Source organism: Carlito syrichta, unplaced genomic scaffold (genome assembly GCF_000164805.1).
Source record: "Carlito syrichta isolate Samal-C Ts95f unplaced genomic scaffold, Tarsius_syrichta-2.0.1 Scaffold315145, whole genome shotgun sequence".
Lineage (NCBI taxonomy): Eukaryota > Metazoa > Chordata > Mammalia > Primates > Tarsiidae > Carlito > Carlito syrichta.
The window spans coordinates 255,034-273,807 of record NW_007259241.1 but is presented as its reverse complement, the minus strand read 5'-3'; the positions used below and the strand labels follow the sequence as shown (position 1 = coordinate 273,807).

The 18,774-nt window shown below is 43.8% G+C and overlaps 1 protein-coding gene across 1 annotated transcript; it reads right to left on the bottom strand.

Annotated features, from left to right (window-relative positions):
- Positions 1–2,889: 2,889 nt before the first annotated feature.
- Positions 2,890–16,784, bottom strand: MRPL15 (mitochondrial ribosomal protein L15). Its single transcript, XM_008072393.2, has 5 exons — positions 16,621–16,784; positions 15,618–15,772; positions 14,850–15,015; positions 8,274–8,397; positions 2,890–4,216 (listed from the first exon to the last, which is right to left on the bottom strand). Exons 1-5 carry the CDS (start codon positions 16,726–16,728, stop codon positions 3,879–3,881), a joined length of 891 nt encoding a protein of 296 aa, XP_008070584.1. The 5' UTR covers positions 16,729–16,784; the 3' UTR covers positions 2,890–3,878.
- Between the last annotated feature and the right edge of the window lie 1,990 nt (positions 16,785–18,774).

The window sequence follows — 18,774 nt, the reverse complement described above, 5'->3', positions numbered from 1 at the left end:
TCTTAACAAGATAAAGCTGCCATCTGCTGGTGCACTCTCTCCCCCACTATCCTTGTAAATGGCCTGAGGGCAATAGTATACTAATACCTTGATGCCTTGCTGAAATGAACTCGAGTCTTCCAGCTATACAGCAATTTAAGAATTACCTTTATGAGACAGCATGGATGGATTTGGTGGAACGTGCCCGTTTTGGCTGAGAAGTCTCTGCACGATTATAATATTAAGACCAGGATACAGCTGTTTGTGACTAAGCCCCAGCTCACTGAATGAGCCCTATCCAGGCAGTGCACGTCACCAGACATCTGCTTCCTGTTTTCGTTCTCCTTATCATTCTATCCCAATTTCCTTTCACCTGTAGGCCGCCTAAGACAACCACAGTTCAGCAAGTGTTGTGTTTGTCCCCTTTTCCTGCCCTAACTGTTGTTGTCTGGGTAGCTTCATCATTCTACTTGGAGGACGAGGGAGAGTCCAAGGGTCCTCAGAGGGCATTCTGAGTCTGGAAGACTTGTGGAGCCTGCCTTTAAGTGACTAACTTCCTCCCTCATGCCCATTAAGAACTTTTCCTGTTGAGGCAGTACCAGCCCCTCCAAAAGTACAATCGCGAACTGATTCACACACCAAAAAAACCCCTGCAGCCCAAATAAGGCAAGGCGATAGCTTACCTAGAGTGATGCCAGCACACTCCAATACAGGGCAAAAAAAAAAAAAAAAAAAAAAGGTACCTCTTGGGTTTATTTCCATACTTCATGCCCGGCAGAACAGGATGTGTTTAAATTTAAGGAAGTTCATTTCCATGCAAATAGGTTGAGAGGCCAAAGATGTTTTCCTCAGCCCAAGAAGACATCTTTATCATCAATGCATTGCAAGTGCAAGAGGTCATTTTACACAGCCCTTGTATTTTACAAAGATTGTCACTGTATTTTAGAGTTTAAGAAAGGAAGAAAGGTGAAGTGACTTCGTCGAATGAAATCTATTTTAAATGGCTTAACAATAAGGCAAGTACAGTTCAAAAACCCCAAGAGAAAAGAAAAAGCATCTTTAAAATATATTAGATGCAATAAGATATCTTTTTGATTATAAAAATAAAAACAATGGTTTAGTCACCTTTAGGAAGTAGGTTGGAACAGGCAACAGCGACAGAACATGTACTTTTGCTTATTTTTTTACAGTTTGATATTACATAAGCTTTAAAACAAGCATGAATTACTTTAATGACTGGAAGGTTTGGGTTTTTTTTAGGTCTTTCCCTCGCAGTGATTTAACAAGAAGAAAATGTATTCTCCTCCTGGCTCACTGCAAGTTAATAAAAATACAGGCTGGGCTCGGAGGCTTAGCCTGTAATCCTGCGCTTTGGGAGGCCGCGGGTTCGAGACCCGCCTGGGCAACTTGGCGAGACCTCATTTCTACAACAAATCAAAAAATTAGCCAGGCGTGGTAGCACACGCCTGTGGTTCCAGCTACTTGGAAGGCTGAGGCGGAAGGATCACCGGAGCCCAGCAGGTTGAGGCTGTGTTGCCCGGGAGTGGCCACTGCACTCTAGTCTGGGCGAGAATGAGACTCCAACTCAAATAAAAAATAAAAATAAAAAATAAAAATACAATCCTTGTACTCTGGCACTTTACTTTGCAACCTTCTTTGCACCCTATCATTTCTCCTCCCATACATTATATTCAAATACAAATATACCTAATATACAAGGAATAAGATGGCTTTATTTTTAAAACGTTTATAAAAAGCACAAACAGAAAAAAAGTAAACGCCTCTTTCCAGATGGTTTCTGGTGCTTTGTCATCATTCTTCTTCAAAAATACTTTACATATGAAGATTGACAAATTAACCAACTTATTATGTAACCTACTGAACTCAGTATTCCAGGTGGTAGAATTTTGCACTTTTCCTGTGTTCACCTAACATATCAACCTGAGTTGAGGTGTCAATACCAAATAGGTGTCAATTTCCTTGCTGGTTGTGCAACATATCCGCTCTCTCATATCTACTCACTGTAATTTTTTAGCTCCGAAGATAAACTGCCAAAGTAAAGACTTTGGTCCCCTTCAGAAGAAAGTGACTGTATCAAAGTTCTAGACAACAGAATATAAATGTGAGGTCTGTGTGACAGCTTCTGGGAACCTTCCTTAGAGATGGCTTGCTCCTTGCTAATGCCTATTTGGATCAAGAAAATGAGCATGTCACTCTAGGAACAGGAGAGATAAACAGGAAGACGACTTTGGCTGCGAGGCTTTGGTAGAGCAGAGCCAGCAATCAGCCCTGAACAGAACTGGACACTTCATCTGTGAGAGAAATGAACTTTATCTCACTTAAGCACTGTGATTTGGAGTTCCTAACAGTGGAGTCCAAACTAATCCTAACATATCGACTCTGTCACGTGGGTTTCTGAAAAATAAAAACATACTTTAAAATTTTTGCCTATTCTCTGAAATTTATAGGATTTCATATGTTATCATAAAAGATGGTCTTAGTCATGATTCTTTGTAAGTTCTAGGTTTTAGGCCAGGCACAGTGGCTCACGCCTATAATCCCAGCACTTTGGGAGACCAGGGTGAGAGGATTGCCTGAGCCCATGGGTTTGAGACCAGCCTGGGCAACTTGGAGAGACCTCATCTTTACAACAAATCAAAAAATTAGCTGGGCATGGTGGCACGTGCTGCCACTGTACTCAAGCCTGGGCAACAGAATGAGACTCCAACTATAAATGAATGAATGAATGAATGAATGAATGAATAGTTCTAGGTTTTAAGGAATGGCTTTAACAAGCCAAACTACATAATTCTGGAAGGAAACTGAAATATGCTCTTGGTACATAAATTACTTTATAAACTGAATCCCAGATTAGCAATATTTAAGGAAGATAAGTTAACAAAAAAAGCATTGCATTGTTTAGGTTTTTTATTTTAACTTAATAAAATAAACAGCCAAGAATCATTTGATTTCTACTGTGGAAGAATTATCATTAATTATCAAGATAAATCTTTAATTGTACGAGGTAAATTAAGCTTTCATATGATTTGGAAAAAAGGACCTTTCAAGCGCTAAATAACCTTACTAACATCTTAACCTTTTACATTAAATTTTCACATTACCACTTGTTTTTATTACTTACATAATATTTTAAAAATTATTTGAAAACCATGTGAAATGACTAAATGACAAAGGTCTCCAATGCCTGAATAAGTAAAAATTGTATCAACTAAAATTGCAATTTACCATCTTAAAGAAAAAATGTTAATGGCTTGATCATTATTATCTTCTTTTATCACACAGTTGTGAAGATAAATTCACTTGTAATTTTTATTTCTCTCGTCTTTGATGTGGTAGCAAATATACTACACAGAAGCTGTTCCCCAGCGTTAAACCTTAAACTCACATTCCTGATCTCATTCTTTAGAAGCTAACGGGTCACCATCCTGACACCGGGTAGCAGGGCTTCCCTAAGGTCACTGAATAAGAAGGGCCACCAACTCATCAGTATCTGTTCTAACCCTGGCAGAGCTGGCCAACAAATCAATCCCTCTCCCTTGGGCGTTCATCCTAAATTATGACAGTAACAAGACAAGGCCTGAGTGAAAAGCATGAAGAAACAGACTAGAAATATTCTAAAATAGTTATAATTTTCCTTCCACAGGCCACCAGAGAATTTATATCTTTGACACAGAACCTACATAGACTCAGTTCTCTATGCACTTCTTACTTCCTGTAATTTTACTTGAATTTTAGATGAAAATGAAAAAGATAGGATTACACTGAAAACTAACATCAACTTCTGGAGAACTACACATGAGGAAAATGCAATGAGAAATACAGATCTTCTGGTTCCTTTTCTGTCCCTCCTTCTCAACTCTGCTTTCTTGGAGGGGAACTCATGAGCTGTAATACTTGAGGAGATTCTCATCTGTAGGTTTCAGGATTTTCTTATCTATCAAATTCACCACCCATCCTGGAGCAAGACCAAAGAAAATCTGCCTTGGATCCTTTCGAGTACAGAGCATTTTGAAGAGTTCATCTTTAGTGATGTCAGGTAAAACGTAACCATACTTCTTGGCAAGTTCAAGTCTTGCTTCAGGAAATTCCGCAGGATCTGCCAGATAACCACGATTCTTTGCATCAGTGTAATACGGTACCAGTTCTTCGGGTGGAAGCATTCTTTTTGGAATAGGTTGTCCACGAAGAAAAAATGGGACAGGTTTGCATAGAATTTCTAAAACAAGATTTAAGTTTAAACAGAGAGATGCAAATATTAGCTCTACACATAATGATTGTTACAGATTTTCTTTTAATTATTAATTTTAAAATATTACTGAGACGAGAACTTAATTCCAAGAACCTATTTTTATTTATTATTTATTTATTTATTTTTTGAGTTGGAGTCTCACTCCATCACCCAGACTGGAGTACAGTGGCATGCTCATGGACACCGCAGCCTCGACCGGCTGGGCTACATCAATCCTTCCACCTCAGCCTTCCAAGTAGCTGGAACTACAGGTGTGCGCTACCACGCCCGGCTAGTTTTTTATTTATTGTAGAGATGCGGTCTCGAACCCGTGGGTTCAGGCAATCCACTCGCCTTGGTCTCCCAAAGTGCTGGGATTACAGGCTGAGCCACCGAGCCCGGCCCCAAGAACCTATTTTTAAAATAGGCTTGTCTTATATAAGGAAATGGAAATGCCTCATTTTCAATAGTCTATATCTTTTTTTTTTCCAGACAGGTTCTCACCCTGTTGCCCAGGCTGGAGTGCAGTGACATGATCCTGGTTTACCACAGCCTCCTGGGCTCAAATAATCCTTCCACCTCAGTCTCTCAGAGTACTGATACAAGTGTGAGGCACAGCACCCAGCCAATAGTCCATCTTGAAAGGCAAAGTTACTCCCCTGAGTTACCAACATTGTATTTAAGCCCTATGTTTAACAACACAAAAATAAATCATTTTTATGATGTATTGTCTGTGCTGTATTAGAATAAATCACACCACTAATAGAAAATCTTAAAACAGAAAACCAAGGTGTCCAAACTGCAAGTCAAAGAGCCAAGAAGTTTGTCAGATCTCCCTTACATGTCAAAAATAATATCAGATTTTTTAAAAAAAGAAACATTAAGGCTTAAAATCTGCATATGGAACTTACCTGTTTAGAAATTAGGAAGAAGCTAAAGATTTCTGGAAAATCAGTTACTCAAATGAATCCTCTTAACTAGAGAGCAGGCAAAGAAATCTCATGTGAAGCCAGTCAAAGGAATAATGCATAATCCCAGTTTTTTTTTTAAACTTTTTGAAGTAACTAAAAATGTTCTCCAAAGGCAAGGTAGTGAGAAAAGGCCTATGCATAAAATATTGCAATGCTACAGGGCCTTTAGGACGTCTAGAAAACAATTACACAAATAGATAATTCTATGGATACAATGATGCCCTACTCATCATGCTTTAGCAATGTAACCCTAACCCAAGCTAGAAACATAAATGAAACAGTACTAAAGAACTTACTGAAAACTTAAAAACAATAGTATTCCAGCCTGGGCAGCACAGCAAGACAGCAAGACCTTGTCTCTTGGCGAGACCTCATCTCTACAATAAAAATCCAAAAATGAGCCAGGCATGGTAGCGCGTGCCTATAATTCCGGCTACTCGGAAGGCTGAGGTGGAAGGATCGCCGGAGCCCAGCAAGCGAGGCTGCGGTGGCTGGGAGCAGCCACTGCACTCGAGTCTGGGTGACAGTGAGACTCCAACTCAAAAAAAAAAAAAATTAGCCAGGTGTGGTGGCATGCATCTATAGTCCCAGCTACTTGGGAAGCTGGGGTGGGAGGCGGATAGCCTGAACTCCCAAAGTGCTGGGATTACTGGCGGGAGCCACAGCGCCAGACCAGAATTTTCATCTAATTGAGCAACTTGGTCATTTGAATGCAAAAGCACCAAAGAATCCTTTGTAAAAGCATTTAGGCCGGGTGTGGTGGTCCATGCCTGTAATCCCAACAGTTGGGAGGCCAAGGCGGGAGAGGCCAAGGTAAGAGGATTACCTGAGCCCACAGGTTTGATACCAGCCTGGGCAACCTGGTGAGACCTCATCTCTACAATAAATTAAAAAAATAAATTAGCCAGGCATGATGGCACATACCTGTAGTTCCAGCTACTTGGAAGGCTGAGGCGGAAGGATCACCTGAGCCCAGCAGGTGGAGGTTGCAGTGGCTGTGAGCATGCCACTGCACTTCTAACCTGGGCAACGTAGTGAGACTCTAACTCAAAAAAAAAAAAAAAAAAAAAGTCCAACCTGAGCAGCATAGCGAGACCTCATCTCTACAAAAATTAAAAACAAAAAATTAGTTGGGCATGGTGGCTCATGCCTGTAGTCCCAGCTAGCTACTTGGGAGGCTGAGGCAGGAGGATTGCTTGAGTCTAGGAGTCTGAGGCTGCAGTGAACCATGATCACGTCACTGCTCTCCAGCTTGTTGATAAAGATCACGTCTCTAATTAAAAAAAAAAGAAGACAACTACCTACTTTTGGTTTTCATCTCTGCAAACCAAGAAATCCAATTCACTCATTCATTCAGTAAATTTTAATTGTGCCTCTATTCGACACCAGGCACTGCTCTACATGCTGGAGATACAGCAGTGAACAAAATGAGAAGGGAAAGAGAATGAAAGGAAAGACGAAAAGGAACTTACATCTCGCCCACTAGTGACAGCAGCCAAGGGCAAACACAACTAGGCAAGCGACAGTAATGTGGCTGAGAGTATGTATGTGCATGCACGTGCCTGCGTGTGTGTGTGCTCCTGTGCTCTTTTATTTAGTACAGGCAGGAAGGATCTCCCCAGCAGGCAGGGACCTGGAGGAGTGGAGCCCAAAGCCATGAAGATTCTATGTGGAGGAGAATCCAGGCAGAGGGAACAGCAGAGGCAGAGGCTGAGGCCGAAGGTACAAGGGGCTTGGCGTGGAGAGGAAGGCCAGGGCAGGCAGCCAGCCAGCAACGGAACAGAGCAAGCAAAGGAGCGACAGGAGGGGTGGCAGGAGGTGGCATAGACCACACCTCGCCTCGTGTGAGTAGCACAGATGCCAGTGGAGGTTTTGTGCAGCGACAGTCCATGCTTTAAAAGGAACCCCATGCTGTGTCCCTACACTGCAGGCAGGAGCAGCAGCAGAGAGGCCACCGACAAGTCTCCACAGTCATACAGGCAGTAGGCAGTGGCTGGGATCAGACTGGCAGCAGCTGGAGAAGCAGCTGACTGCAGACACAGTTTGAAGACAGAGCTCACAGGATGTACTAGGGCACGAAAGAAAGAGCCCAGAGGACTCCAAATTTTGAACTAAAAAACCAGAAAGATGGAGCTCATATACTTAGAAAAGAGGAAAAAGAGCCGACAGCGGTGAAACAGGAAAGAGACGTTTCAGGCTCGCCAAGTTTGAGATCCTACTAGACATTCAAGGGGAGATGCCAGGCACGCCGATGCGAGTCTGGAGTTCAGGGAAAAGGCTGAACCATTTGCCCTTTGGAGTATCTGTCAGCTGCATGCTTTATTCTTGACACCACAATCCACAGGATAGATGCAGATGAAACAACAACGACCAACATTTGCTATTCAATAAGAAATTAAAGGCTGGGCTCGGTGGCTCAGCCTGCAATCCTAGCACTTTGGGAGGCCAAGGCGAGAGGTTCGAGACCCGCCCAGGCAACTTGGCGAGACCTTGTCTCTACAACAAATCAAAAACTAGCCAGGCATGGAAGTGTGCGCCTGTAGTTGTGGCTACTTGGAAGGCTGAGGCAGAAGGATTGCCGGAGTCCAGAAGGTCAAGGCTGCGGTGGCCGGGAGCGTGCCACTGCACTCCAGTCTGGGTGACAGAGTGAGACTCCAACTCAAAAAAAAAAAAAAAGAAAAGAAAGGAAATTAAAGCTGGACTCGGTGGCTCAGCCTGTAATCCCGCGCCTTTGGAAGGCTGAGGTGAGTGGATTGCCTGAGCCTGCGGGTTCGAGACCTGCCTGGGCAGCGAGACCTCATCTCTACGATAAATCAAAAAAAATCAGCCAGGCGTGGTAGCGCATGCCTGTAATTCCGGCTACTCGGAAGGCTGAGGCGGAAGGATCGCCAGAGCCCAGCAGGTGGAGGCTGCGGTGGCCAGGAGCGGCTACTGCACTCCAGTCTGGGCGACAGAGTGAGACTCCCACTCAAAAAAAAAAATTAAAAAAATAAATAAATAAAAAAGAAAAGAAATTAAAAAGCAGCAGCCAATAAGAGACAGAGAAAGGAGAAAATGACCACAGAGCAGCTTACCCAGACTTCTTGGATCATAGAAGGCTGTAGTCACAACACCACCATTTTTTTCAATTGCAGCAATAGCTAGTTCTGAAGCCAACTGGACTTCAATATTAACTTTCGCCTTAAATGTGTCAGCACCCTGTAATAGGTCAAAACAATCTGTCAGTAAACAGCTTGGCTGAAAGTAAATTAATTATGGCAAGCTTCCTTTTTTTAAAGCAAAACTTTATTGGTAATAGCTTTCAAATATGTTTACAACAGCATACTGTTCAAGAGGAAATCTGGCCGGTTCAGTGGCTCAGCCTATAAACCCAGCACTTTGGGAGGCCGAAGCGAGTGGACTGCTTGAGTCCGCGGGTTTGAGACCAGCCTGGGTCACTTGGTGAGACCTCATCTCTACAATAAAATAAAAAATAGCCGGGCGTGGTAGCGTGCACCCCTAGTTCCGGCTCCTCGGAAGGCTGAGGCAGGCAGAAGGATCACCGGAGCCCAGCAGGTTGACGCTGGGGTGGCCGTGAGCATGCGTGCCACTGCACTCCAGCCTGGGCAAAGGAGAGAGACTCCGATTCAACAAAAAAAAAAAGAGGAAATCCACAGCACACAGCACCCCGTGCCCACCCAGGGGCTCTACCCCAGGTCTGAGAGCTCCTCCTGGGATGGGGAGAAGTTATGAAAGAGACAGATACAGGGATGAAGGGGATGGCTCCCCACTGTTCCACTGAGAGAAGAGCACAAAGAAGCAGGGGGTGATGGACAGCTAAGCTGGAGGAGGTGCGCCTGGGGTGGGGGTGGGGGGACAGAAGCTGCTGGGTGAACGAAACAGGCAGTCCCACCCCAGCAACCCTGGCCTTGAATCCTGGACCATGGGGGTGGGGGAGACTTTGCCTCTTCCATGTCCTTTTGCAGTCACCTTCCCAGCTGAGCTGAGAAGGCATTAAAATCAGGCTGAGAAAAAATTGAGGGAGTTTGGGGAGAATGCTGCTGGGAGGAGACCGTGGGCTTGGCGCTCTCTCTGCGCCTTTTTGGGGGACGATTTTTCTTTGACAGGGAGAGGGGCTGCTGCTCTGCCTGATTCCCAAAGCCCAAGGGTGAAGAGAGGTCTGCTGGGGAAGAAGAGGCGTGGGGGCTTCCTACAGGAGCTGAGACTCTTGCAGGATTGGCGGAGGAAGGCGGGGGCGCAGGGGAGATTAGCAGCTCTGGGTGGAGGTTCAAGGTCCAGCACCTCCCTTTACAAAGTCAGTCTGCTTCCTAGCCTTGCTAAAATGCATCTGGGAAGTGGAGGGACATGGAAGAGGTGGGAGTAGGGGAAGGAGGGAGGGAGGCACTGGTGAGCTTCCTTTCTTAAACTGTGTTTTTTCCCCCAACATAACGACGATGTAACAGTATAAGCTTTCCATCTTGCCACTTACATATCCATATCTGCAGATGCCATACCCATGGATTCAAACAACTGGGATGGAAAAGTTTCAGGAGGAAAAAAAAAAAGGAATACAACAGTAAAAAATAATACAAAAATAGTTTTTAAAATACAGTGTAATCACTGTAGGTTTACATAACATATATTGAGCATTATAAATAATCTAGAAGTGATTTAAGGTATACAGGAGAACATGCGTAGATTATATGCAAATACTGTATCATCTTTTATCAAGGACTTAAGCATCTGAAGATTTTGGTGAGATTTGGTCCTGAAATCAATCCCCCATGGATAATGAGGGACAACTGCAATTCCAATTTTATTTTTACTTGTTTGGAGTCGGAGTCTCACTGTCACCCAGGCTGGAGTACAGTGGCACGCTCATGGCCACTGCAGCCTTGACCTGCTGGGCTCAGACGATCCTTCTGCCTCAGCCTTCCAAGTAGCTGGAACTACAGGCATGTGGCACCAAGCCTGGCTAATTTTGTTTTGATTTATTGTAGAGACAAGATCTCGCCAATTTGCCCAAGCTGTTCTCAAACTCCGGGCTCAGGCAATCCTCTTGCCTCAGTCTCTCAAAGTGCTGGGATTACAGGTGTGAGCCACCATACCTGGCACAATTCCTATTTTAAATATCTTTGCTTTGAGGTCTAATAAAAAAATTTTTTTAACATTTTATTTAGGCCATCTTGTTTTATGAATTTTCAATCTCTATAAGTAAAAATGACTACATTTCTGCTTTACTGTATTCAGTAGGCACCTTTATACACAGCCATTCCTGGTATTTCATTTATAGTTGATTGTTTAAGCTTCAAAACAACCCTGTGACAGGATTATTGCTCTACCAGCTTCATAGGGGAAACACAAACACAGAGAGGCTAAGTAATATACCCAAGATCGTAAAGCTAGGATTCTAATTTGGGGAGTCTAGTCACAGCACCTGTGTTCTTAACCACAACATTCGCTGTACGATGTAGACAAAAACGCATCTTCCTTATCCCCAAGTAAGCAAGAAACTAGGAGGACGCTAGAGAGGCGGGAGGCATAGAGCTGCAGCAGGTGGAAAAACAAGAGTATCAGACAAAATCTGCGCTTTGGAAGGGTCAGCCCCCTCTAGGAAAAAAGATAAAAGCAAACAGAAATTCAGTTTCATCACCACTGACTACATTCAACAATAGAAAATTTAATTCTGAGCCAGGCTCGGTGGCTCGGCCTGTAATCCCACGCCTCTGGGAGGCTGAGGTGAGAGGATTGCCTGAGCCCGCGGGCTCGAGACCCGCCTGGGCAACTTGGTGAGACCTCATCTCGACAACAAATCAAAAAAATCAGCCGGGCGTGGTAGCGCGCACCTGTAATTCCAGCTACTTGGAAGGCTGAGGCGGAAGGATCGCCGGAGCCCAGCAGGTTGAGGCTGCGGTGGCCGGGAGCGGCCACTGCACTCCAGTCTGGGTTACCGAGTGAGACTCCAACTCAAAAAACAACAACAACAACAAAAAAGAAAATTTAATTCTGAACACTTAAAAGTTATTGTCTGAGCATGGTGGCTCATGCCTGTAATCCTAGCACTTTGGAAGGCCAAGAGGACTGCTTCAGCTCAGGAGTTTGAGACCAGACTGGACAACACTGTGAGACCTCGTCTCTACAATAAAGTAATCAAGTGTGGTAGCACATACCTACAGTCCCAGCTCAGGAGGCAGAGGTGGGAGGATCATCTGAGTCCAGAGACTGTGGTGACAAGGTGAGACCCCAACTCAAAAAAGTGGTGTTTTTAATCACATTAGTTAGGAGATGCTATATTTTTCTCTAGTTTCAAAACAGATCCTGATAAAAAATAAAAAGATGGCAGCATTACCACTCTGTGACAACAAAAGTATTTGCTATTTTGGTATAGTTGAAACATCTGGTTCCCAATCTAACTCCTTTGATCAATTATGAACTTTTCATTTTTTATTTATTTTTGCGGGAAGTCAAGAGTCTCACTCTGTCATCCAAGCTAGAGTACAGTGTTACATTCACGGTCACCCCAGTATCGACCTGCTGGGCTCAGGTGATCCTTCCACCTCAGCCATCTAAGTAGCCAGAACTACAGGCATATGCTACCACACCTGGCAAATTTTTTTTGACATATTGTAGAGTTGAGGTCTCACCAAGTTGCCCGGGTTGGTCTTGAACCCCTAGGCTCTGGCAATCCTCTCGCTTCGGCCTCCCAAAGTTCTGGGATTACAGGCTTGAGCCACTGTGCCTGGCTGAACTTTTCAATTATTTAAAAACTATTCCAGGCCAGGCATGATGACTCACACTTGTAATCCCAGCACTTTGGAGGCTGAAGCTGGAGGACTTTTTGAGTCCAGGAGTTCGAGATCAGCCTGGGCAACATAGCAATACCTCATCTCTGTTAAAAAATCAGAAAATTAGCCAAGCGTGGTGGCATACGCCTATAGTCCCAGCTACTCAGGAGGCTGAGGCAGAAGGATACCCTGAGCCCAAGAAGTCGAGACTGTGGTAAGCCGTGATTGTGCTACTCCAGCCTGGGCAACAAAATGAGAACTGGACTCAAAAAAAAAAACCCCATCAATTCTAACACACATTTTTAATACCTGATATTATGAACATTTATAATCAATGGCACCTTTGATTCAATACAATAGGATCTTGCCATATTATTTGTGATATTTAAGCAATTCATAGTTTGCTTAACTATCTCCCTATTCTTGAGCACTGCTGTCAATGCTAGAGTAGTTTTTTCTTGGTGCTTTTTTTTTTAAGAGACAGGTTCTCAGCTGGGTGTGGTGGGAGGCCAAGACCCAGGGGTTTGTGACCTACCTGGGCAACTTGATGAGACTTTGTCTCTACAATAAATCCAAAAATTAGGTGAGGTAACGCATGCCTGTAGTTCAGGCTACTTAGAAGGCTGAGGCGGAAGGATCATCTGAGCCTGGCAGGCCAACGCTGGGGTGGCTTTGAGTATGCCACCGCATTCAAGCCTGGGCGATGGAGTAAGACTCCAACTCAAAAAACAGAGAGACAGGTTCTCACTCTGTTGCCCAGGCTGGAGTATAGTGGCACAATTATAGCTTACTATAGCCGCAAACTCCTCATGTCAAGCAATTCTCTTGTCTCATTCTCCTGAGTAGCTAGGACTACAGGTGCACGCTACCCTTCTCAGTTCATTAAAAAAAATTTTTGTAGACTTTAGCTTCAATGTTAGACTAGATTTAAATATATATATATATACACACACACACTTTAAAAAATATATTTTTGTAGAGATGGGGTCTCACTATGTTGGCCAGACTGGGCTAGAACTCCTGGCTTCAATGGATCCTCCCCCCATGCTTCCCAAAGCGCTGGGATTATAGGCGTGTTCCAGCCATTATTTTCAGTTTTATAAATAACATTTTTAGAAATGTTTTTATATCAGGTTCCTCTTACTTCACTTTTCCTTGAGAACATATATTTCCAAATTGGTAATTTTGTGCTGAAGGATTAAAACTTATCATTCACTATTTATTGCAAATCGGGAATCCAGAAGATGTGTGCCAATTTACAGAGCTGAAAATTATGTGTAATTGCCCTTACTCAATCACTGCCCTGGGGTAGAATTTTCAGAATTATTCTGCTCCTTAAACAGACAAACACCTGTCAGAAGCTGGGAGAGGCAGTTTAAGGGCTGATGAGGTCATAGATTTTTCCATATGTTAAGTTGCGTGTGTTATGTTAAGTTACTTCCTCATACACTAAGAGTAAAACACTGAGGATTAATCTTGTATTTGGTATTCTCTTTTCAAATTAGTTTATTTGGAAAGCTTTTATCCATAATGTTCACTTTTTCAAAGGAATCTAATCTATGCTTCCTTCTCGTGGACACTGTTACCTATACGACAATAATATCAACTAACAAGAAACAATAGTTGATTAACAACCAACAGTTTAATTAACAGTTGATTAAAATTTGCTTATGAACGCCTAGCCAATTCCTGTAAAAATAAAACTTTCTGCAATCAGAATTAGATTTGATTTACTCCTTTCCTTCTTAAATATTAGTTGAGTGATTATCACAAGCCATTATTTCCAATATTGAAAATACAGCAATGAATCAAAGTACCTGCCCTCAAGGAAGCTCACACTCTAGTAAAAAAGGCAATAAAAAAGAAATGCATAACTTCATAATAAATGTAAGGTGTTCATGTATATCCAAAGGAAAATGCATGACTGTAGGAGGTAGAACAAGCAATCTTTCATAAAAGGCTGTCCAAAAAAGACTTCCTGATATGTTGACAGCAGGTTCTAACAAAATCACTAATACGTAGTGATTTTTTTGGAGAGATTCCCAAAATACCTGGAATTTATTTATAAAAAATTGTGTGTTTATTCTTACATGTTTAAATTTCAGTCGCCTTCAAAGTATTCTCCATTTGATCCAATACACCTATTGAGATGTTTTTCCACAGCTCAAAACAGTTTTTAAATTCATCCATTTTGATGCCTTTTGGTGCTTCTGCCATTTTTTGTTTCACTTTTTCCACATAGGCAAAACATTTCACTTTGAAGACTTTTTTCATCCAGGGAAACAAAAAAAAATGTGACTTGGGGTGAAATCAGGTGAAAAGGGAGTGTGAGGCATAAGGATCATCCACTTTTGGTCAAAAACCACCAAACACTCAGTGTGGGGTGGGCAGCTGTGCTCATAAACCTCCCATCATGAAACGGGCAACCGTGGGGTAAGACGCTCCAAAAAAAATTCACTGAAGCCAAACGCAGCCTCTCACAACAATGCGAGCTGATATACTGATGTCAACGGGTTCTTAGAGCACTTATCCAGCAGGGGAAGCCTATAGCACAAGGGGCCTGGCCTCCCAAAAACTACTGCAGTTTTTTTGGGGGATTGCCCCTCATAAAGGTTATGAACACGAATGGGATTAAAAATAAAGAGGGTAGAGTGTTCATTATATAGAAGTCAAAAGTATTCTTTCTTCTTTTAAGAGTCAGGTCTCCCTCTATTGCCCAGACTAAAGTGCAATGGCTCATGGCTCACTGCAACTTTGAACTCCAGGCCTCAAGTGATCCCCCCACCCCCAATGGCCTTCCAAAGTGCTGGGATTGCAGGCATGGGCCACTGTACCCAGCCAAAAGTATCCTTGGACATAACACCAAAAGAACTAACCCAGACTCACCTCCTCGACCAGCTGGACACCATAATCCCTTTTAAGTGGCTGGATCGTCACACCTCTCCCATTGATGAGTTGGGTTAAGTCAATAGGTTGAGAAGGATCAACGCGACCCAAATCAATAAGATACTGCAATCTGTTGAGACTAAAGGGCTGATACTGGCGTCTGAAGCTACAAAATAAGAGTGTAACAGTTGGAAAACTCTAATCTTCCTATAACTTCCCCACATCAAATCAAAGTTTTGTCCAGGGTTTTCCTCCATCAGCTTTGATGGTGTAACCAAACAAAACCCTCCTGAATGCAACACAAGCATCTAACATTGCTTGAATTGGGGTAGGAAACAAAACCAGGACTTCTTTTGTTCCACCAAAAATTATTTTTCTCCTAAGCATTTATTCACACATTTACACAAAGAAATTTATGGAAAATTTAACTTAGTATCTAAGTTATCGATTAACGGAATGCAAAATAATAATGAGTTATTTACTGGGTGACTACAATGGCCAGGTTTTTATATATACTGTATATTATTGCTAATTTCCTAAACAACCATAGAGGAGACATTATAATCTTCATTTTGCAGGTCTCAGTGCAACATCTAGGCTGTTTTTCCTTCCTATTAATCCAGGCTAAATTTCATTACTAAAAAATGGTTCAGATGAACAGTAGCAAGTTTGCTTCAAAGTGAATCTAAAATTTCTAACAAACTATTTTTTAGGTGATTCTCAATGGAAATTAGAGATGTGTACTTCAAAAAAACAAAGTAACCTTACCTATGTCCTTCGTTAAACCCATATTTCGGGATTCGTAGGTAAAACGGAGTCTGGCCTCCCTCAAAGCCCAGGCGAGGCCTGGTTCCTCTCTGCCTTTCTCCTTTATGGCCTCTCCCACATTTTCTACCTCTTCTCCGACCTCTTGGTCGTCTCTCCTACAAGGTAAGAAGAGAGTTTTATAATCTTCAGATGCATTTTTAAAACTGTATTTCACCTCTTCACTATATACCTTTTCGAGATGCTATTAATTCATCCAACCCACCAGTACTAGCTAACACTACTGGGTGCCAAGCACTGCCCCAGCTGGTCAAATATCCACACACTTTGTTAGTTCGCATCTTTGCCTCTGAAGACTTAACCTATTCTCTTAATCGAGTCCAAACGGTGTAGCAAAGGCAAAGATCCTAGGATGGAAGGGGGTTAAGTTTTCTACAACAGACTGAAACTGGAAGACAAAAAAAATTCTAGAATATCCGCAACAAAGTTTAAACGACTGTCAATACGTAGCCAATTAACAGCTTTTCTAGCTGTATTCAGGGAGTGGCAGAAGAGACAGCTGCGATTCAGATCTTTCCAATTAACATACAGATACGCAGGGAAAGCACTACGTTTTAAATCCAGTTTTATTCGTTTTATGCCGTAGAGAGGCGGGTCTCGAACGAAGCTCGAGCGACTCTCCCGCCTAGGGCTCCCAAAGCGCTGGGATTACAGGCGTGAGCCGCCGCGCCCGGCCTTAAACCCAATTTTGAATGACACGACCGTTTTGCAGTTCCTAAGAGTCTACTCTTCCGACACCTTTATGCTTGTACACATAATCTGCAATCGAGAATTGGGAGAATGCGGAACGACCTTCCTCTACGCAGCAAGGAACAAGGACCTGGCCACCCTGCGTTCTGCCAAACCCCCTTCCAGAGAGGGCAGGTCTCCGGAACGCCGGGGAGAGACGGGCCGTCTCCATCGCCCCGGTCCCCAGCGCTGCCCCGCACCGCCATCAGCCATTTACCGGTTTCCTGGAGCCGGGACTCGGCTTCAAGTTGGCCAGGCTTACACGCGGCAGGGTCCGGAGCAGGTCCAGGGCCTTGGCCCCGCCGCCCTGCATGGGGCCGGCCATGACCCGCCGCCGCCGGGACTTCCAAGGGCGCCCGGAGCCTCCCGGCGGGCCACGTGGCCTCGCGGCGCTGCTTTACGGCCGCGGCCCCGCCCCTGTCGCGCTGCTGGCGCGCGCGCCGAGCGCCTCGGAATCCGGCAGCAGCGTGGAGGTCTGCCGGCTTGTCTCCGGGTGGCCTGGTCCGTGTGTTTTGGGCCTTTGGGGGATGCGGGCTTGTTTTCCAAAGCCGTGCTTTGTCCTCGGGCTCCCTGCTGACGTTGTGAGGTACAACATTCTCTTTCTCCAAACAAAGAAAGGTTGCGTTACCTAAAGGATCTTGTTGGAGGCGATGTTTCGCCCTGCCCATTATAAGCAAGGCCTTAGGAGGCTGCGTCTTTTCCTAGTTCGGTGTATAATTAGTCTGCGCCGTGAGATCCGAAAATAATACCTAGAGTCTGACTACTGTACACGCCTCGCTAATACCTACCGTTTTTATTTGTTTGTTTTGAGTTGGAGCCTCACTCTTTTGCCCAGGCTGGAGTGCAGCGGCAAGCTCACGGCCACCGCAGCCTCGGCCTGCTGGGCTCAAGCGATCCTTCCGCCTCGGCCTTCCACGTGGCTGGAATTAGCAGGCGAGCGCCGCCACGCCCGGCCCTTTCTTTGATTTTGATCGTCGGGATGAGGGCTCTCCAAGTCGCCCGGGCTGGTCTCGAACCGGTGGGCTCAGGCAGTCCTCTCGCCTCGGCCTCCCAAAGGGCTGGGGTGATAGGCGAGAGCCACCGCGCCCGGCAGTACCAACCTTGCATGAGCCAAAGAATGATTGCTCATCCCTGTGCGTCTGTATTGCTTTTAGTGAATCAGAGTGATCGGCTTCGCTTATTTTTAATGACAGGCGCCGTCCTGAGCTCTCGGTTGGTGCTGTGTTGAGTTAGCTTTGTTCTATTTACAGCCATTCTAGAGGCGGATGTTACTATGCCATCCACAGGCAAAGGTGGTAAGGCTTGGCAGGATCGGGTAGCTTGACCGAGGTCTCACAACGGGCAGCAGAGCCTGGATTCAAACTTACACGACCTCGTGCTATAAAAATATTTATAACAAAATTGTGTCTGCATCACAAAATACGTAACACTATTACTACTCCAAAAATACCAACTTCTCTATTTTTGCCTTAAGTGAGTTTAATATAGGTAAGCCTGTCTTCCTTTCTTTTTCTTTCTTTTTATACTTTGATATTTCACCGGTACTGCTGGTCACGTACTAGCATCACAAATAATAAAGGTGAGACCCTATTTGGAAGACAACTGTTTCCATGTTTAATTAAACCTTTTTGAAGTTACTTTAAATCAATTATAAAATAACTACATAATGGAAAAGTTGCATTCACTCCTTCAAGCAATATTTATAAACAAGACACTGAACTTGAGAGAAACACATATAGATGAAATCAAAAGATCTTGCTCCAGGTTGTTTGTAAGCTAGTAGGGGAGAATTTCCAAGTTGGATTTTTTTTTAAGTTTTTTTTTTTAGTAGGCTTCTTGTAGACAATAACAAAAATACAAGAAAAATATAGATATATGAGTTATGTAAAATGATACAAAGGTAAGATCCAGACTCTATTTAGATGTACAAAAGAAATAGAATATAGAAAAAACAGAAGCTAGTTTTTGTCTTTTATGATTTTTAATTCAATCATTTTCATCATCTTTGGGAAGAAAACTTTTTTTTTTTTGAGTTGGAGTCTCACTCTGTCACCCACACTGGAGCGCAGCGGCCGCTCCTGGCCACCGCAGCCTCGACCTGCTGGGCTCCGGCAATCCTTCCACCTCAGCCTTCCGAGTAGCTGGAACTACAGGCGTGCGCTACCACACCCAGCTGATTTTTTGATTTATTGTCGAGATGAGGTCTCACCAAGTTGCCCAGGCGGGTCTCAAACCCGTGGGCTCAGGCAATCCACTCACCTCAGCCTCCCAAAGCCCTAGGATTACAGGCTGAGCCACCGAGCCCGGCTGGGAAGAAAATTTTAAATGTAATTGCAAACCATACCCTAATCTACAGAAAGATGCACAATAT